General features: G+C 39.0%; 1 protein-coding gene across 1 annotated transcript in view; it reads right to left on the reverse strand.

Annotated features, from left to right (window-relative positions):
* The window catches only part of LOC124143720 (arachidonate 12-lipoxygenase, 12R-type-like), a 79,008-nt gene extending 63,164 nt beyond the window's left edge, over positions 1-15,844 (reverse strand). Inside the window, exons 1-6 of the mRNA XM_048388014.1 lie at positions 15,674-15,844; positions 13,209-13,307; positions 12,961-13,093; positions 10,591-10,686; positions 9,597-9,693; positions 9,008-9,125 (exon numbers count right to left, since the gene is read on the reverse strand). Coding sequence (XP_048243971.1) covers positions 9,008-9,125; positions 9,597-9,693; positions 10,591-10,686; positions 12,961-13,093; positions 13,209-13,307; positions 15,674-15,675 — 545 coding nt within the window. The 5' untranslated portion in view covers positions 15,676-15,844. The remainder of the gene's footprint in view (positions 1-9,007; positions 9,126-9,596; positions 9,694-10,590; positions 10,687-12,960; positions 13,094-13,208; positions 13,308-15,673) is intronic.
* Positions 15,845-23,052: the final 7,208 nt, after the last annotated feature.

Here is a 23,052-nt window from a genome sequence, read left to right on the forward strand (position 1 = left end):
GAGCAGGTGTCAAAATAGCATTTTTGAAAGTAATCGGCTAGTTGGTGTGTCCTAATTGGTTTAGGTTTTGTAAACCAATCGATCTCCATCTAGTTTATTTTGGTCCACTCCTGCATCTGCTGTTCTATGCGTTTTGGTCTCAGCCGTCCACTATCCTAAGCTAGGAAAAATCCACCTTACAATTATTTCAAGCTGAACAGTGTTTAATTAACTGCTTTATTGGCCAAGGAATTGATGTAGAGAAGAGAAGAGAACTCACTTTCATACCGATGCCTCCATCAGACTTGTCTTTCACAAGCTCTGTGGCCCAGGCTTGTATCTCCAAGTCACTGAGGAGAGCTATGTCGTCCTCTGCCAAAGAGAGAATGTGATGTAAACATAACAACTGACTCAACTGTGACACAAGCAGCCTCCAAAAGGCCAATAAAGGTAGGGAAGTTGCTTCATACGTTATATCTCCTGTATAACCTTCAACGGAGGACTGAGCCAACAACATCGGTTCTGTAAGGCGACACCCCGACACAGGGAGCAGATGAGCTTAAACAGTCTCAGTGACGTGAGACATAGATAGAGCGAGCTCTATCTTTACTCTAGCCATTCCGTGATGCATAGATAAAACCGGGCTATGTCTTTAGTTTAGTCATTCTGTGATGCATAGATAAGACGAGCTACATCTTTAGTTTAGTCATTCCGTGATGTATAGATAAGAGGAGCTACGTCTTTAGTTTAATCATTCTGTGAAGTATAGATAAGACGAGCCACGTCTTTAGTTTAATCATTCCGTGACGCGTAGATAAGAGAAGCTACATCTTTAGTTTAGTCATTCCGTGACGTATTATAAGATGAGCTACATTTTTAGTTTAGTCATAACATGACACATAGGTAAGACAAGCTACATCCTTAGTCTAGCAATTCTGTGACACATAGATAACACTAGCTACATCTTTAGTTAAGTCATTCCGTAACGCATAAGTCAGACAAGCTACATATTTAGTTTAGTCATTCCGTGATGCGTAGGTAATACGAGCTACATTATTAGTTTAGTCATTCCGTGACACATAGATAAGACGAACTACATCTTTAGTCTAGCCATTCCGTGACACATAGAAGAGACTAGCTATATCTTAAGTTTAGTCATTCCGTGACGTATAGATAAGACGAGCTACGTCTTTAGTTAAGTCATTCTGTGAGGTATAGATAAGACGAGCTACATATTCAGTTTAGTCATTCCGTGATGCGTAGATAAGATAAGCTAATCTTCAGTTTAGTCATTCCATGACGTATAGATAAGATGAGCTAAATCTTTAGTTTAGTCATTCCTTGATGCGTAGATAAGACAAGCTAATCCTTAGTTTAGTCATTCCGTGACACATAGATAAGACGAGCTACGTCTTTAGTTTAGTCATTCCGTGACGCATATATAAGATGAGCTACAACTTTAGCTTAGTCATTCCGTGATGCATATATAAGACGAGCTACATCTTCAGTTTAATCATAACGTGACGCATAGATAAAAGAAGCTACATCTTTAGTTAAGTCATTCCTTGACACATAGATAAGACAAGCTACATCTTTAGTTTAGTCATTCCGTGACACAAAGATAAGACGAACTACATCTTTAGTCTAGCCATTCCGTGACACATAGAAGAGACTAGCTATATCTTTAGCTTAGTCATTCCGTGACGTATAGATAAGATGAGCTACACCTTTAGTTAAGTCATTGCGTGATGCGTAGATAAGACGAGCTACGTTATTAGTTAAGTCATTCCGTGACGCATATATAAGATGAGCTACATCTTTAGTTTAGTCATTCCGTGACACATAGATAAAAGAAGCTACATTTTAGTTTAGTCATTCCGTGACACATAGATAAGACGAGCTACATCTTTAGTCTAGCCATTCCATGACACATAGAAGAGACTAGCTTTATCTTTAGTTTAGTCATTCCGTGACGTATACATTAGACGAGCTACGTCTTTAGTTAAGTCATTCCGTGAGGTACAGATAAGACGAGCTACATCTTTTGTTTAGTCATAACGTGACGCAGAGATAAGACAAGCTATATATTTAGTGTAGTCATTCCGTGATGCGTAGATAAGATAAGCTACACTTCAGTTTAGTCATTCCGTGACGTATAGATAAGACAAGCTACGCCTTTAGTTTAGTCATTCCGTGATGCGTAGGTAAGTTGAGCTACATTATTAGTTTAGTCATTCCGTGACGCATATATAAGATGAGCTACATCTTTAGTTTATTCATTCCGTGACACATAGAAGAGACTAGCTACATCTTTAGTTTAGTCATTCAGTGACGCATAGATAAGACAAGCTAATATTCATTTCAGTCATTCCGTGATGCATAGGTAAGACGAGCTACATCTTTAGATAAGTCTTTCCGTGACGTATAGATAAGAAGAGCTACATCTTTAGTTTAGTCATTCCGTGACGCATATATAAGATGAGCTACATCTTTAGTTTAGTCATAACATGACGCATAGGTAAGACAAGCTACATCTTTAGTTTAGTCATTCTGTGACGAATAGATAAGACAAGCTACATCTTTAGTTTAGTCATTCCGTGACGTATTGATAAGAGGTGCTACATCCTTAGTCTAGCAATTCCGTGATGCATAGGTAACACTAGCTACATCTTTAGTTTAGTCATTCCGTAACGCATATATCAGACGAGCAACATATTTCGTTTAGTCATTCTGTGATGCGTAGATAAGACAAGCTAATCTTTAGTTTAGTCATTCCGTGACGTATAGATAAGACAAGCTACGCCTTTAGTTTAGTCATTCCGTGATGCGTAGGTAAGATGAGCTACATTATTAGTTTAGTCATTCCGTGACGCATATATAAGATGAGCTACATCTTTAGTTTAGTCATTCCGTGACACATAGATAAGACAAGCTACATCTTTAGTCTAGCCATTCCGTGACACATAGAAGAGACTAGCTATATCTTTAGTTTAGTCATTCCGTAACGCATAGATAAGACGAGCTACATCATTAGTTTCGTCTTTCCGTGATGCATATATAAGACGAGCAACATATTTAGTTTAGTCATTCCATGATGCGTAGATAAGACAAGCTTATCTTTAGTTTAGTCATTCCGTGATGCGTAGATAAGAGGAGCTACATGTTCAGTTTAGTCATTCTGTGATGCATAGATAAGACGAGCTACATCTTTAGTTTAGTCATTCCGTGATATATAGATAAGAGGAGCTACATCTTTTGTTTAGTCATTCTGTGACGTATAGATAAGACAAGCTACGCCTTTAGTTTAGTCATTCCGTGATGCGTAGGTAAGTTGAGCTACATTATTAGTTTAGTCATTCCGTGACGCATATATAAGATGAGCTACATCTTTAGTTTATTCATTCCGTGACACATAGATAAGACAAGCTACATCTTTAGTCTAGCCATTCCGTGACACATAGAAGAGACTAGCTACATCATTAGTTTCGTCTTTCCGTGATGCATATATAAGACGAGCAACATATTTAGTTTAGTCATTCTGTGATGCGTAGATAAGACAAGCTAATCTTTAGTTTAGTCATTCCGTGACGTATAGATAAGACAAGCTACGCCTTTAGTTTAGTCATTCCGTGATGCGTAGGTAAGATGAGCTACATTATTAGTTTAGTCATTCCGTGACGCATATATAAGATGAGCTACATCTTTAGTTTAGTCATTCCGTGACACCTAGATAAGACGAGCTACATCTTTAGTCTAGCCATTTTGTGACACATAGAAGAGACTAGCTATATCTTTAGTTAGTCATTGTGTAACGCATAGATAAGACGAGCTACATCATTAGTTTCGTCATTCCGTGATGCGTAGATAAGACAAGTTAATCTTTAGTTTAGTCATTCCGTGATGCATATATAAGACGAGCTATATATTTAGTTTAGTCATTCCGTGATGCGTAGATAAGACAAGTTAATCTTTAGTTTAGTCATTCCGTGATGCATAGGTAAGATGAGCTACATTTTTAGTTTAGTCATTCCGTGAGACATAGATAAGAGGAGCTAAACCCTCAGTCTAGCCATTTCGTGACGCATAGATTAGACGAGTTTCATCTTTAGTTTAGTCTTTCCGTGATGCGTAGATAAGATGAGCTAATCTCTAGTTTAGTCATTCCGTGACGCATAGATAAGAGGAGCCGCACATTTAGTCTAGCCCCTCGGCGACACATGGATAAGGCGAGGTACATCTTTTGTCTAAACATCCCATGATGCATACGAGCTACATAGCCTTTGGTCTATCTCTCCCTCGAGACATGCTCCAAAAGTGCCTTTAAGGACCATATCTGTGCACACCTACAATACGAACTAAATGAATTACATTTTCTTTTTTCTACTTGTGCTATCTAGTATTTGATAGTTGGTAATTTAACGCGAAGCCTATTGCGTTATCCTCATGTTTCCCGTAGAAACGTGAAGATCCGGGGTAGAATAGGTCTTCAGCAACCCATGCTTGCCGTAATAGGCGACTATGCCTGTCGTAAGAAGCGACTAACGGGATCGGGTGGTCAGACTCGCTGACTTGGTTGATGCATGTCATCGTATCCCAATTGCGTGGATCGATGCTCATGATGTCAATCACTGGATTGTCTGGTCCAGACACGATTATTTACAGACCGCCGTCATATAGCTGGAATATTGCTGAGTGCGGCGTTAATCAACAAACAAACAAAGACAACACATAATGCTGACACACTGTGCACATACCAACGTTTTCAACAATGTTGACTGTATAAAGAAATTGGAATGAAGCGACGTCATCAACTGATGGCGTCATACTTGTATACATCCACTGATCCATCGTAGATTCGAATTTAAATGTTCTAACATGTTTCTTTCATATCATTACCACAATGCTTATGATTCAATATTCATGTACTGTGATGGCTGACGAATCTGCCCATGTTTTTGTCCTGTTTCTGAACCAATCAGACTCTGACCCAAAAGCTTATTTGTTTCACAGTTGGCTGTAATAGACTTACTGTAATATACTGGGACGTATTTGCTCACATATGTCTTGATGGCGTTATACACCTTCATGGCGTCATCTCGGTAGTAGTAAGGGCCCAAAACATCAGCACTATCGACCTGAAAATAGAGTGAGTGAGTGAGTGAGTGAGGTTTTACGCCGCTTTTAGCAATATTCCAGCAATATCACGGCGGGGGACACAAGAAATGGGCTTCACACATTGTACCCATGTCAGGAATCGAACCCGGGTCTTCGGCGTGACGAGCGAACGCTTTAACCACTAGGCTTCCCGACCGCCCCCCTGAAAATAGGAAACAGTTCCATAAAGTTAATGTACAAATAGATGTAGGAGAAGGAGAAGAAGAAGATGGAGAAGAAGAGGAGAATGAGTAATGAGTAGGAGGGGAGGAGATGTTTGAGAAGAAGGCTCAGAGCTGCAAATAAGCTACGTGTTTGTGTTAAATACCCCCTAAAATAAAATGTGTACATGAATTAAATATTCAAAACCCAATTACTTTCAATTAACTTGCGTACAGTAACCCATGCATTAAATGAAAAAATGTATAAAACAGCACAAGTAAATACCCAATGAAGTTTTTTCAGTATGCGTACAACGGAGCTAATTTCACAATTACAAGATATTTTACTTTCCGAGTCAAGCCCATATTTAGAACCGTTAAATACATCTGAAACACTATTTCATTTTTTTGAAATCTCAAAATGTTTACTCATTTGGAGAAAAATCCACATGAGTGATGAATAGATAAGTGAAAAAATATTCGTTACCCAATGTAAAATGTAATAAAACAATTGAAATGGAGACCTTCGAGTAAAACTTCAGATGCTCAATAGTTATCTGGAGCTCTGAGAAGGGGAGAAGGGGAGGAGTAGAAGGGGAAAGGAATTAAAGAGGAGTTGAGCAGGTGATATTAGATTAAAGACTGAAAGAGTGTGGTTTTACGCCGCTTTTAGCAATGTTCCAGCAATATCACAGCGGGGGACCCCAGTAATGGGCTTCACACATTGTACCCGCAATTCGCTGTTCAGAGTTGCGTCCCTTGGGCACACCAGAAATCTATGATGGTGGGTTCGAATCCCGATTCGCCACGATTATGTTTCTAGGTTAGTCAGTACCATACCCGTGCTCGTGGGTTTCACCGAAATGGTAAACGTCGGAGACCTGCATCACACCGGGCTTTCCTGCCACATTAAGCTGACACGCCGCGATATAACTGGAATACTGTTAAAAGCGGCGTTAAATACAACTCACTCACTCACACATTGTACCCATGTCAGGTATTAACCTGTTTTTCGCCGTGACGAGCGAAGGCTTTAACCACTAGGCTGCGAGCAGGAGCAAAAGTATAAAAGAAGCGACAGACAGAGAAGAATAGTGAGGGGGAAGAGGCGGCGAGCTGATGAATATGAGGAGGCAGTAAAAGGATAAATGTTTTACTTGTGGATATGGAAAGAATTTTGTAGCTTTTATTTACAATATCAATACGAAGCCCAAGGGCCTCGATTGCTCAAAACGGAAAGGCTTTATTCATTTTCACCAGAAAACTGCAAATACGGGTCCTAATGCCAACAGGTATGTGACACCAATTGTTGTGGAGAAAAGACGAATGGTATACACTTCAACGACGTCGCCTTCCACTGCGCAACAAACATTGTAAGCAGAGACTGCGCAACACCAATAATATAACACAGCAACTGCACCGATAATAATTAGAAGATGACGAAGAAGACGACGAACAAGAAGAAGACGACGAACAAGAAGAAGACGACGAACAAAAAGAAGAAGATGAACAAGAAGAAGACGACGAACAAGAAGAAGACGACGAACAAGAAGAAGACGACGAACAAGAAGAAGACGACGAACAAGAAGACGACGAACAAGAAGAAAACGACGAACAAGAAGAAGACGATGAACAAGAAGAAGACGACGAACAAGAAGAAGACGACGAACAAGAAGAAGAAGATGAACAAGAAGAAGACGACGAACAAGAAGAAGACGACGAACAAGAAGAAGACGACGAACAAGCAGACGACGAACAAGAAGAAAACGACGAACAAGAAGAAGACGATGAACAAGAAGAAGACGACGAACAAGAAGAAGACGACGAACAAGAAGAAGACGACGAACAAGAAGAAGACGACGAACAAAAAGAAGAAGATGAACAAGAAGAAAAAGACGAACAAGAAGAAGACGACGAACAAGAAGAAAAAGACGAACAAGAAGAAGACGACGAACAAGAAGAAGACGACGAACATGAAGAATTCTTGGCTTGACCTAACAACCCTGTACGTGTCTCCTGCATTACCTGGACACTAAGTATGGTCGTGTAGATGACAAACTCCGGTGATGAATGTGTAGATGCTACCATGTATTTAACATGACATGCACTATAACTTAGACTTTCTACAGTGACTGAAGACCACTAGGGGCACGTTTTACTCTCAAAGCCTACTGTTAACATTTAGACATACCCCTCTGCTCCTCAGGTCTTCTGGTAAAGTGCCGTCCACGTCCAGACGCCATGTTCTCAGACTGTTAAACAACACAGATGTTTGTAATAAAGAATTGATCTGAGTCGTAATTAAATTACATATATTCATTTATTATCTTCATTGTCAGGTGTTTTGAATTCATGTTGCAAATTGAACCTACATTATATCCTATACTAACCTTTTGGCAATAAGACTTTTAACGCCTTTTACTCCAGAAGACATCAACGTGTCAAAAGCTCCCCTTCTCAGCAGCAGATCACGGCCCTTCCTTAAATCATGGAACAAGGTATAATCTTTGAACAGCTTATTCCAGACGTAGTCTCTTAATGCTTTTGTTTGTTTGTTTGTTGTTTTACGTCGCACTCAGCAATATTCCAGTTATATGACGGCGCTCTGTAAATAATCGAATATGCTTGTCGTAAGAGGCAACTAACGGGATCGGGTGGTCAGGCTCGTTCACTTGGTTGATGCATGTCATCGATCCCATTTGCATGGATCGATGCTCATGATATCAATCACTGGATTGTCTGGGACAGACTCGATTATTTACAGACCGCCGTCATATAGCTGGAATATTGGTGAGTGCGGCATTAAACAATAAAACAACAAAAACAACTACAACCAGTCACGAAGGGTGTAAACCATATGCTAACATTTCATGTGTCACTTTATGTACTATGTATATTCTAATGTCTGAGGACCGCCTCCGTGGTCTAGTGGTAGAACTTCCGCCGGTTTCGATCCCCGGCCGCGTCATACCAAAAGTCGTTAAAAGGTGGTACTTGTTGTTACCCTCTCTGGCGCTCGGCATCAAGGGGCTAAAACAAGGACTCGTAGGCTCGGAGTCAGTATACTGTGTCTGAGTGGGGTATTCATGTTAAACTGCGGCATGGTATGTCAGTGGGCTAGCACTATAAATCGGCATCAGTCCGGACTAGCACACACACACACACACACACACACACACACGCACACGCACATGCACAAGCACACACGCACACACACACACGCACACACACATGCACACACACACATGCACGTCGCTATATAAGTGCAATAATCTTGGACGCGACGTTGAACCCAATTTCACCTCACCTCACCTCTAATGTCTGAGAGTCATTACAAGTGTTTATTAGTTAAGAGGCTTTATAGGGAAGCATACAGCGGACACTCGTAGCAAAACATTGGCAGCAATATTGAGAGAATTGACAAAATGTACTTAAAGTTTGCATGTTTTATATTAATATTTGCAGCCCACCCTTTTTAGTCCAGATTGATATTAGTCTCATCTGAAGTTCGCTACACCATGTGCATAACACATTGTCACTGTACTAGTTCTGTGCTATGTAGCGGTATTTAGTGTACAGTGGAGGCCGAACTACCTCAACTACCTACTACTTGGAACATGATATGGAGGAAAGAATATTATTTGAGAGAATAGATTTACGTGTATGGCATTTATGTCAGCAGATCGGGCCGAAATTGTCCTTCTGATACGTACTGGTTGATAGCCATAGTGTAAAAGAGGTGCGGTGCCAGGAGCTTGTAGATCGGGTGATACACAGAGAGCTGCCTGTGAGTTACCAGGTCCACTCCCTCCATCAGCAGGTGGGTGATACCTGTACACAGTGCAATGACATCTGGTATGTTATGTGACATGGACGCATCAGTAGGGTTTGTTTACTTGTTTGTCGTTTAACACCGTCTTCAGCAATATTCCAGCTATATAACGGCGGTCTGTAAATAATCGAGTCTGGACCAGACAATCCAGTGACCGACATCATGAACATCGGTCCACGCAATTGGGATATGATGACATGTATCAACCAAGCCTGACAACCCGATACCGTTAGTCGCCTCTTACGACAAGCATAGTCGCCTTTAAAAGCAAGCATGGGTTGCTGAAGACCTATTCTACCCCGGATCTTCACGGGTCGCATCGTTAGGACCATTCACATTTACATTCATTTAACTGAAGACATTTCTTAAATGACATACAGGGAAATATGTTGATTGAAAGCCAACCATGACAGTATATATATTTTAATAAACTATGATCAGGTTGTTTTTGGCTGCTCTATCACCATTACCAAGGTGAGCTACGCTCTGGTGGTATGTCGTCTCTGCTTGGTTGTACCACATCTTGGCCAACAGCCACACGTACTGGTCATCTGACGGCAGGAACACCTGGTGTCAAGAAAGATAAAACGTCAACGTCACAGAATCATCAGTCTCAATTATGCACCGAAGCAGATTCCATGAAAAGGCAAAATAGCAATGACACTAGGTGTAAGCACATCCTGCCCTACCGATATCAGCAGCCACAATTACTCCTTGAATCAATCAATCAAAATATACTCCTGCCACGCAGAGACGGCCTGTAAACAACTGTTCTATTCGATGTTTTGTAATTCAAAACACACACATAGCATCTCCTAATTTGATAAACATAGCGGGACGCTACAGGTAAAACCTTGAACCTTGAAATGTACATAACAATATGTCTGACCTTACGGCTGAACATTGTCATTGTCGACAATCTTTCAAAGAGGCCTATTTTTCAAGAACTGACCACATGGGTTTTATTTATTAAAGAACGTAATTTCATAATATGGTGAAGGCTACCGGACCACATGGCCGATCACCGTTTAGGAGTCATAAAGCATTAAACAGAGTATATTAAAAAAAGCATGATTTTCTGCTATATGAGGGAAAAAAGACTTAATTGTTACGCATGGTCTATAATAATTATTAAATATGTCCATTAAAGACTTGAAATTGTTTTGAGGTATCGTAAAGGTACCACATAGACGGACGCACTTGTATGCAGCATAAATTGGGCACCGTGACGCTGCAGAAGACGCTGGGAAAGCAATATTTTATGTTCGCTTTATCGGGCACCTTTCATCCTTCCTTACAGCGGAAGAGCGATCATGATCTGTTTCCGCCCCACATAATGCTATACACATCTATACATACCTCATCTATTTGTGTATTGTAGTGGTCGTCTTTTACTAATTAACGTATGTACATTTGGTGAAGCACGCTCGTTGGCTAAAGAACTGAGAATACGTCATGTATTACCGGGTTGTCTGGTCCTGGTTCCTGGAACAGCTGGATGGCGACTGGAAGCAGCTGGCCACTGTTGGTTCTGTACAGCAACAGGATCGGGGCACATACCTGTAGAGAGAGTGGAATGATTTTGAGTTTTAGTAAAATACAGTACTGTAGAATGTAAGTAATGTAACCTTGCCCTGCTTTCCCGCAGCCACCAACAGATGCAGGACAAGACAACAGAGCTGGAAACCACCTCTTCACAGGTTGGTCTCAAGATCCATGAGGGCAAGACCAATATCCTCTTGATCAACATGAAAAGCGAGGACCGACTCATACTGCATGGAAGCGAGCTGGAAGAAGTGGAGGCCTTTACATATCTGGGCAGCATCATTGATAAGCAGGGAGGCACAGACGCAGACGTCAGAGCAAGAATCGGCAAGGCAAGGACAGCATACTTGCAGCTGAAGAACATATGGAGCTCCAAGGTGGTATCGAGTAGCACGAAAATCAGGCTGTTCAACTCTGGCTCTGGATAGACTCGGAAAACGTTGAAGAATGAATCTACGTCAGAAATGGAGACTAAGCCGGGTTCAGAACACATTTGAATTACTGAAGATAACATTTATTCTTGATCTTGACGACATGATTCAACTATTTTGTTATTTTAATACTATATACTATTATGAATAATAAAGATACACTTAGAAAATGTGAGACTCTTATGTTCATCTGGTTAGCGCGCAACCCCTCATCTTTGGGAAGAAACTGTATATAGAAATCACTTGCCACGTTTTTTCCTACCTCCCGAACCCACCAGATAATTTATAGAAGACGTAACGGTTTCAGATTCATATGGGGAAGTAAACCGGACAAGGTGAAAAGAGATTAACAAATGTGTAGCGTCAAAGATGGAGGTTTAAATATACCAAAATATAGGAAATAATACAAGCACAAACAATTTCATTGATAAATAGATTCTACGCAGAGGTCATCAAAAGGAGACGAACATTTTTCCAACAACATATTATAAACTTGGATCTTCGAATATATTCGAAAGTTACTGTGAAAACATTCTATATTGTGACCTTCTTTCTGCCAAGTGGAACTTCACTTCTTGCTCAGAGAATGCCAACATTGAAAATATGAAAATAACTTCGCCAAAAAAAAATTTCTAATTAATAGAAATGCATACTATATATAAGTAGAATGAGAAAGGGGTACGTTATGTGAATGACCTGCTCAGGCATCAGGCCAATTGTATCATATAATAAGTCTAAGTTTTATATTAAATGTCAAAGCAAGATTTTGTGTAATATAGGGGGATAATAAGTTCAATCACAAAATTGTGTTCCGCAAATAATACGAAATTAGAAAACCTAAAAACACAAGAAAATCCTGTCCAATCTTACACTTTGAAGTGACTACTTTAACAACCCAAGGGTAGCCAGTTTAACTAGAGAGAGGGGGTTAGTTATATCAAAATCCCCCGTCACGAGATGAGAGAAACATCATATTTCAATCGACACATGGAATATCCTATTTATTATATTTTTTGTGTAGTTGTCTACCAGAAAATTAAATTATTTCATTACAAATGTAAAACATTTAAACGTAAATTATCCCTACCCAACACACAGGGACCGTCACCACCCCTTGTATTTGCGACTTAAAAGTAGTTTCCTGTTTGCAAAATCTTTAAAAAAATAAACAAAGGTATAAAATGATATTTAGGGTCTCGAAAATTCTTTATCATACATTAAGATACGATTATATACAAAATCAACTTTAATAAAAATATATTCTTGAAAACCGCTAGGACACCGCTGTTGCCAGTGTTGAAAGCGAAAGAATACACGCTGGTCAAGTAACAAAAATGGGGCTTTGCGAAACGAACAGTCTCGATTGACGATTTAAATGAGAAATTTACAGTTGATAAGGAAACAATTTCGAGGGAATAACAAACGGCAAGAAGTGATATTAACTCCATAACGATCTGTCATTATTTTGCCTTGTCAATGTGGACCTAAAGTAAAACGAACGTCAACAGTTTGTGTACGGGCTAGTCATTTACGACAATCATCGATCCCAATTGCGTGGATCGATGCTCATGATATTAATCACAGGATTGTCTGGTCCAGACTCGATTATTTACAGACAGCCATTATATAGCTGGAATATTGCTGAGTGCGGCGTTAAACAACACACCAACCAACCAACACTTACGACAAAGGGAGGCAATATTAAGGGGAGGTAACTCTTGTATGACAAGAGCTCCGTCAAGGTGTTATGTTCACTGCAGTGAAATATCAAGTGATATGTTCACTGCAATGACAATATCAATTTTCTCAACTTCGGAAAACTCAGTCTTTCACACTGATGTATATAATATGAACTTACAGTATAGTCCTTCTTGTGAGGGATGTCTTCCAGTATTCTCAAGTCGCAATAAAACAACTTCCCATCTTTAAGAGCCACCTGTAGAGAAGACGTTTCCCCGAAAGGCGTCAGGTCAATGTCCTCGACAGCTAACCTGAACGATACACTCATGATTAAGATTCGGTATCAAGTTATTGTCTCCAAACGCTGAAACAGGTCGATTAATTAAGTCCTTGATAACTTCGTGACTGTTGGACAATTTAACTTACCTGTCTGGGATTTGTTTGCAGTGATGGATCAAGTTGGGACAGGGACCCGCAAGCCTTTGATAAGCAAAAAAACCAGTCTTCCTTCCAAAATGCAATGGCCTGAAAGCATTACAATAATCTAGATATGTTATATATCCTCAGGCCTAATAAAAGTAACAAACTCAGGCTCCAACATAAAATAGAAACAGTATCATGAACAAGCCTCTAGTGCATGCAAGCTTGACTAACTGTATTATTAACAAGTTCTAGTCACCTGCATACACGAAGAACCAAAGCATAAAAAGCTTAAGGCACCTGCATACACGAAGAACCATAGCACAAAAAGCTTAAGGCACCTGCATACACGAAGAACCATAGAATAAAAAGCTTGAGACATACATGAAGAACCATACCATTTACAAGTTTTAGGCACCTGTATACACGAAGAACCAAAGAATAAACAAGCTTTAGGCACCTGCATACACGAAAAACCATATGATAAACAAGCTTTAGGCACCTGTATACACGAAGAACCAAAGAATAAACAAGCTTTAGGCACCTGCATACACGAGGAACCATATGATAAACAAGCTTTAGGCACCTGTATACACGAAGAACCAAAGAATAAACAAGCTTTAGGCACCTGCATACACGAAGAACATAAGAATAAAGAAGCTTTAGGCACGTGCATACACGAAGAACCATATGATAAACAAGCTTTAGGCACCTGCATACACGAAGAACCATATGATTAACAAGTTTTAGGCACCTGCATACACGAGGAACCATAGCATAAACAAGCTTTAGGCACCTGTCAACACGAAGAAGCAAAGAATAAATAAGCTTTAGGCACGTGCATACACGAAGAACCATATGATAAACAAGCTTTAGGCACCTGTATACACAAAAGAACCATATGATAAAGAAGCTTAAGGCACCTGCATACACGAGGAACCATAGCATAAACAAGCTTTAGGCACCTGCATACACGAGGAACCATAGCATAAACAAGCTTTAGGCACCTGTCAACACGAAGAACCAAAGAATAAAGAAGCTTTAGGCACGTGCATACACGAAGAACCATATGATAAACAAGCTTTAGGCACCTGCATACACGAAGAACCATATGATAAACACGTTTTAGGCACCTGCATACACGAAGAACCATATGATAAGCACGGTTTAGGCACCTGCATACACGAAGAACCAAAGAATAAATAAGCTTTAGGCACCTGCATACACAAAAGAACCATATGATAAACAAGCTTTAGGCACCTGCATACACGAAGAACCATAGAATAAACAAGTTTTAGGCACCTGCATACACGATAACCAAAGAATAAACAAGCTTTAAGCACCTGCCTACACGGAGAAGCAAAGAATAAACAAGCTTTAAGCACCTGCATACACGAGAAACCAAAGAATAAACAATCTTGAAGCACCTGCATACAGGAAGAACCATATGATAAAGAAGTTTTAGGAACCTGCATTCACGGAGAACCAAAGAATAACCAAGTTTAAGGCACCTGCATACACGAAGAATCAAAGAATAAACGAGTCTAAGGCACCTGCATACACGAAGAACCATATGATAAAGAAGTTTTAGGCACCTGCATTCACGAAGAACCATAGAATAAACAAGCTTTAATATAGACACCCAAGTACACGAAGAACCATGCCATTAACAAGTTTTAGGCACCTGTATACACGAAGAAGCAAAGAATAAACAAGCTTCAGCACCTTTTTTAAACCATATGATAAACAAGCTTAAAGCACCTGCATATACGAGAAACCAAAGAATAAACAATCTTGAAGCACCTGCATACACGAAGAACCATATGATAAAGAAGTTTTAGGAACCTGCATTCACGAAGAACCAAAGAATAACCAAGTTTTAGGCACCTGCATACACGAAGAACCAAAGAATAAACGAGTCTAAGGCACCTGCATACACGAAGAACCATGTGATAAAGAAGTTTTAGGAACCTGCATTCACAAAGAACCAAAGAATAACCAAGTTTTAGGCACCTGCATACACGAAGAACCAAAGAATAAACGAGTCTAAGGCACCTGCATACACGAAGAACCATGTGATAAAGAAGTTTTAGGCACCTGCATTCACGTAGAACCATAGAATAAACAAGCTTTAATATAGACACCCACGTACACGAAGAACCATGCCATTAACAAGTTTTAGGCACCTGTATACACGAAGAAGCAAAGAATAAACAAGCTTCAGCACCTTTTTTTAACCATATGATAAACAAGCTTTAGGCACCTGCATACACGAAGAACCGTATGATAAACAAACTTGAGGCCCCTGTATACACGAAGAACCACATCATAACCATGCCTCTGAATGGGTTATGGTCTGACCTTTTACCCGAAGAACATTATAACTAAACAGGTCTTTGGTGTTGCTATGCATGAAGACACACATCATAAATAGGTATTGTGCCTATCGTCCCTTCAGTCATCAAACCTACATATTTTGGTTCGGGATAGTCGGGTTCCTTGTAAAGCTGCTTCAGTTCATCAAGGTGGCTCAGCTTCGCTTTCCAAGGCATTATCAGTTGCTTAAACCATCGTATCAAATCCGACAACCACACTTGTATTGTCCCAAATAGGAGGAGAGCTGCTTTCCAGACAAAGAACACCTTAAATCAACAAAAGGAAGAAATCAAATCACTGTGGTGCTATGTAGTATGTGTATTATTGTACATTCATTCAAATCACTGTGGTGCTATGCAGAATGTGTATAATTGTACATTCATTCAAATCGCTGCTGTGCTATGTTGTATGTGTATAATTGTACACTCATTCAAATCACTGTGGTGCTATGTAGTGTGTGTACAATTGTACATTCATTCAAATCAATTTGGTGCTATGTAGTATGTGTATTATTGTACATTCATTCAAATCACTGTGGTGCTATGTAGAATGTGTATAATTGTACATTCATTCAAATCGCTGCTGTGCTATGTTGTATATGTATAATTGTACACTCATTCAAATCACTGTTGTGCTATGTAGTATGAGTACATTTGTACATTCATTCAAATCACTGTGGTGCTATGTAGTATGTGTATTATTGTACATTCATTCAAATCACTGTGGTGCTATGTAGTATGTGTAGTATTGTACATTCATTCAAATCACTGTGGTGCTATGTAGTATGAGTACATTTGTACATTCATTCAAATCACTGTGGTGCTATGTAGTATGTGTATTATTGTACATTCATTCAAATCACTGTGGTGCTATGTAGTGTGTGTACAATTGTACATTCATTCAAATCAATTTGGTGCTATGTAGTATGTGTATTATTGTACATTCATTCAAATCACTGTGGTGCTATGTAGTGTGTGTACAATTGTACATTCATTCAAATCAATTTGGTGCTATGTAGTATGTGTATTATTGTACATTCATTCAAATCACTGTGGTGCTATGTAGTGTGTGTACAATTGTACATTCATTCAAATCAATTTGGTGCTATGTAGTATGTGTATAATTGTACATTCATTCAAATCGCTGCTGTGCTATGTTGTATATGTATAATTGTACACTCATTCAAATCACTGTGGTGCTATGTAGTATGAGTACATTTGTACATTCATTCAAATCACTGTGGTGCTATGTAGTATGAGTACATTTGTACATTCATTCAAATCACTGTGGTGCTATGTAGTATGAGTACATTTGTACATTCATTCAAATCACTGTGGTGCTATGTAGTATGTGTAGTATTGTACATTCATTCAAATCACTGTGGTGCTATGCAGAATGTGTATAATTGTACATTCATTCAAATCGCTGCTGTGCTATGTTGTATGTGTATAATTGTACACTCATTCAAATCACTGTGGTGCTATGTAGTATGAGTACATTTGTACATTCATTCAAATCACTGTGGTGCTATGTAGTATGAGTACATTTGTACATTCATTCAAATCACTGTGGTGCTATGTAGTATGTGTAGTATTGTACATTCATTCAAATCACTGTGGTGCTATGCAGAATGTGTATAATTGTACATTCATTCAAATCGCTGCTGTGCTATGTTGTATGTGTATAATTGTACACTCATTCAAATCACTGTGGTGCTATGTAGTATGAGTACATTTGTACATTCATTCAAATCACTGTGGTGCTATGTAGTATGTGTATAATTTGAAATATATTCCTTCAAAAAACTTTGGTGCTATGTTGTATGTGTAGTATTGTACAATCATTCAAATCACTGTGGTGCTGTAGTATGTGTATAATTTGAAATATATTCCTTCAAAAAACTTTGGTGCTATGTCGTATGTGTATAATCTCACATTCATTGAAATCACTGTTGTGCTATGTAGTATGTGTATAATTGTACATTCATTCAAATCACTGTGGTGCTATGCAGAATGTGTATAATTTTTACAGTCATTCAAGTCACTGTTCTGCTATGTTGTATGTGTATAATTGTACATTTATTCAAATCACGGTTGTGCTATGTAGTGTGTGTACAATTGTACATTCATTCAAATCACTGTTGTGCTATGTAGTATGTGTATTATTGTACATTCATTCAAATCACTGTGGTGCTATGTAGAATGTGTATAATTGTACATTCATTCAAATCGCTGCTGTGCTATGTTGGATGTGTATAATTGTACACTCATTCAAATCACTGTGGTGCTATGTAGTATGTGTACAATTGTACATTCATTCAAATCACTGTGGTGCTATGTAGTATGTGTATTATTGTACATTCATTCAAATCACTGTGGTGCTATGCAGAATGTGTATAATTTTACATTCATTCAAATCACTGTGGGTCTATGTAGTATGTGTACAATTGTACATTTATTCAAATCACTGTTGTGCTATGTAGTATGTGTATTATTGTACATTCATCAAAATCACTGTGGTGCTATGCAGAATGTGTATAATTTTACATTCATTCAAATCACTGTGGGTCTATGTAGTATGTGTACAATTGTACATTTATTCAAATCACTGTTGTGCTATGTAGTATGAGTACAATTGTACATTCATTCCAATCACTGTGGTGCTATGTAGTATGTGTACAATTGTACATTCATTCAAATCACTGTGGTGCTATGTAGTATGTGTATAATTGGAAATTCATTCAAATCACTCTGGTGCTATATAGTATGTGTATAATTGTACATTCATTCAAATCACTGTGGTGCTATGCAGAATGTGTACAATTGTACATTCATTCAAATCACTGTTGTGGTATGTAGTATGTTTATAATATCACATTAATTCAAATCACTGGAGTGCTATGTAGTATCTATAATTTAATATTCTTTCTTGTGACTGTGATGCTATATGGTATGTGTATTGCTTTACTTTCATTCAAATCAATGTTGTGCTACGCAGAATGTGTACAATTGTACATTATTTCTAAACACTGTGGTACTTGTATTATCTTACATTTACAAGCCGTGTACCTTTGAACTTAGGCTTATAATAAGGCAACTCACTTTATAGCGACATGAAAAGTCCTTCTCAGGCGGCAGGTTCAGTACCTAATTAGGAAAAAAGAAGTTATACGTATGTCTACAGTGAGCGACTGAGTTTAACGGGGCAGTATCTCATTTATATCAAGGCTCGGCTCATGTGTGTGTGGGGGGGTGGAGGGTGGTGGGGTGGGGATGGGGGTGGGGGGAGTGGCGGCATGGGTATGGTGCTGATAAAAAAAAAGGATGTACTGGTCTTGGGGCGAACAAGGAAAGCGACTCTAACAACTGAAGCTACTGTGCCACTCGTGACTCCCAGGTGTCTGAGAGAAGCAAGGTACAATATTACACAGCCAAATCAAGGCCAGGTGGTGTAAGGAAGGCCGACTGGCTGCTCATATCAATGGGTGGACTGACCCGGCGGGTCGCTCTTAAAAGATAGTAGATTGACAAAGGACTGCTGATATCAATGGGTGGACTGACCCGGCGGGTCGCTCTTAAAAGATAGTAGATTGACAAAGGACTGTTGATATCAATGGGTGGACTGAGGAGTCGAGGCTGCTCGTATCAAGAGGTTGGGCATGCCTGGCCAGGTGGCTGATACGAGTACATACGGTTGGCCTGACTCAGGGACCCTGATCCCATAAAGAGGCAGACTGATAAACATGGGTGGACCGACCAGGCTAGGCGGACTGATAAACATGGGTGGACCGACCAGGCTAGGCACACTGATATAAATGGGTGGACTGTCAAGGCTAGGCGGACTGATATCAATGTGTGGACTGAAGAGGCTAGACAGACTGATATCAATGGGTGGACCGACAAGGCTAGAGAGACTGATATAAATGGGTGGACCGACAAGGCTAGGCAGACTGGTATCAATGGGTGGACCGACCAGGCTAGGCACACTGATATACATTGGTGGACTGTCAAGGCTAGGCGGACTGATATCAATGGGTGGACTGTCAAGGCTAGAGAGACTGATATCAATGGGTGGACCGACAAGGCTAGAGAGACTGATATAAATGGGTGGACCGACAAGGCCAGGCAGACTGGTATAAATGGGTGGACCGACAAGGCCAGGCAGACTGGTATAAATGGGTGGAATGACAAGGCTAGGCAGACTGATATAAATGGGTGAACTGACAAGGCTGGGCAGACTGATATAAATCAGTTCAAAATGTGAAAAACTGGAGGATTCTGTTACAGAATTACATTGAGATATAAACACCATGAAACAGATCATGATACAATGTATTCTCCTCACAAAATGTTAAGCAACAAGTATTATTTTCTGTGCAACATTCTCATCAGTGTTGAATGCCATCCATTGAGAACAAATTCAGGCAGGAGAATTACCTACGAATACTCGACTTAAAGCCATTTCCATGTAGATTTTCCTGATAACACTGATAACATCGCCTGAACACAACCACCCTCAAAACACACATGCAAAATGCACGACATGCATGTTTTACACATTTCACCCATGCACCCTGATTGCTTAAAAACTGCAAGCAAGGGCAATTTGTCGACATTAACACTTTAGACATGGCTAGGCGTCACTTGACGCCAAAGGAGGTTGCTCAGATTGTTGCAATGGTACAGGGGGGTCTCACCCAAACTGCTGTTGCCAATCATTTTAATGTTTACCGCAGTGTCATCTCAAGGGCGATAACTCGATACCATCAAACTGGACTAATGGCAGAGAGACCACGCACAGGTCGTCAAAGGGTGAGGACCGGTATTTAGCAACCCATCCCGGAGAAACAGGTTTACAACGGCCAAATCTCTCCAGAATGACCTTCAGAGAGTTGCAGGAAACAGAGTCTCAACACAGACAGTAAGAAACAGACTTCACGCTCAGGATCTGAGGTCCAGACGACCAGTACGACGTATCCCACTGCCTGCACACCATCGACAACAAAGACTTGCTTGGGCCAATCAACGCCGTAACTGGAGGGTCAATCGCCTTGACTTCAACGATGGTAGGGCACGTGTGTGGAGAAACCGTAATGAATATTACAATTAATAAATAGTTATTAATAAATTTGGTCAGATGCTGCTAGATATGTTGTATACATTTCAGTTGTTCACTGTCAATAGGAGAGTGTATGGTTATTTCTTTGGAGAATTTATCTATAGTCGAAACCAAGGTGCGAGCGTTTATGATCATTTTATATGTTCTCCCGATTTGTTTCATTATATTAACATGTTGAATGTTGGCGATCGTCTAGAATCTGATCATGTACCTTTGGAATTGACTTGTAAGTTCCCTCATATGAATCAAACATATAAAACATACGGGTGTCACTAAGAAGAAACTAATATGGAATGACGAATTTTCGAAAACATTTCTGAGTAAGTTAAGCTACAAGAAAGTATAACATATTTCAAACAGTTACTTCTCGATAAACTTGATAATCATATTGAGGGGGCAATTGATGAGTTTGTTGAAATTATGCTTCAGCATCTTGTATGAGAAAAAAATTAAAACTGAACATGGTTAAAAATAATAGTTTTAAAACTGGGTGTAGAATTGCAAGACGTAACGCCCGCAAAGGGCTACGAAGATTTAGATCTACTCGCACTAGTCTTGACAGAAAGAAATATTGCGAAAGTAGGAATAGATACAAAAATTGCTGATTTCAAAACTCAAATTTGATATGCGTCGACATAGACAAGACAAACTGAAAAAATGTCTATTAACAACCCTTCTGTGTTCTTGAAACAAATACGATCTCTCCACAACAGATCTTCTGCTACAGATAACAAATCAAAATCGCAGTGGCATAGTCATTTTAAGAAGGTTTTTTTTCAAATGATACAAAATTCACTACGGCAATTGATGAAATGCGAAATAATATTAGTGAATGCTAAATGGATGTCGATAAAGTTATGCTACATTCACCCATTGTTGGAAACGAAATAATAGATGCGATACATCACCTCAAAAAGGGAAAAGCAGCTGGTCCTCATGTTATAGTTATCGAAATGTTGAAGTGTTCCAATAAGTTATTTGAAAACGGAGTTTTCCCCAACAATTGGTCATGTTCTATAATAATCCCCCTGCATAAAAAAGAAGACAGGACTGACCCAGATAATTACAGATCTATTTCATTAATGAGCATATTAGAAAAGTATTTACTACAATATTAAACAATAGAATTTCTGAATGGGCGAGCATGGGTGATCAGATTCCTGCATTTCAATCTGGCTTCAGACAAAGTTATTCTACCTCAGATCATATATTTACACTTTATGCACTTATTCAAAAAACCTTGTTACCACGCAAGCATAAATTGTATGTAGCATTTGAAGATTTCAAAAAGGCTTTTGATTCTGTTAATCGCTTTAAGCTATGGACATGTCTATGAAACGTTGGTTTAGGTGGGAAAATGTTTACTATTCTAAAATCAATGTATTCTATTGTGAGAAGATCATGTGTTCGTTGTGGGGATGGTGTAACATATTTATTGGATTGTCCTTTGGGCCTAAGACAAGGCTGCATTTTGAGTCCGATCTTATTTTCATTTTCCAGTAATGAATTATATAAATTGTTTAATAGGTATTACCATATCCATAAAAGTGTGTCTATCTTGTAATGAATTATATTACGAATAAGCTGCCAAAGGTAAACATGGTATCCAACTATTTCCAGATTTGAAAGAAAGATTAATGCTACTTTTCGCAGATGATGTTATTTAAGTATCAGATACTTTTGTTGGTCTAAAAAGGCAATGAAATATTTTAAGTACATACACGAAAGAATGGACATTATCAGTAAATTTGGAGAAAATAAAATAAAATTGTGATCTTAAGAAAAGGTGGCCCATTGGCGTCGAAAGAAATATGGTCATTCGATGGTCAGTTAGTCAATATAGCAGATCACTATTCATATTTAGGAATCTTGTTCTCACACACAATGAATTGGAAAAAAGTGCTTTCGACTTGTCCTTGCGTGCAAAGAAAGTGTAATGGCTATTGCTCATTAAGTTGTAACGATGTCACCTTATATCTTCTTTAAGTTTTTTATGCCCAGATACAATCTATTTTATTGTTTGCTTTGAAAGTATGAGGATTTCAACGTTACGACTGTTCAGAGAAGGTTCACTTACTAGCATGAAAAAAGTTTGCTTGTTTTGGATCTGCTACACCAAATTGTATGGTTTATGGTGAATGTGGTAGATACCCATTATATATTAACTCTCAGATTAGATGTTTAAAATACTGATTTATAATCCTTCATATGCATGAACAACGTCTCCCTAATTTAGCTTTATAACATGCTTCTACATTTAGATAACATGGGAAAGAATACTTGGATATCTCATGTAAGAAATCTTTTATTTTCCCCATGGTTTTGGTTTTATATGGCTATGTCAGTCAATTGGAAA

The sequence above is a fragment of the Haliotis rufescens genome, unplaced genomic scaffold (assembly GCF_023055435.1).
Source record: "Haliotis rufescens isolate VD_foot unplaced genomic scaffold, xgHalRufe1.0.p SCAF_7, whole genome shotgun sequence".
Lineage (NCBI taxonomy): Eukaryota > Metazoa > Mollusca > Gastropoda > Lepetellida > Haliotidae > Haliotis > Haliotis rufescens.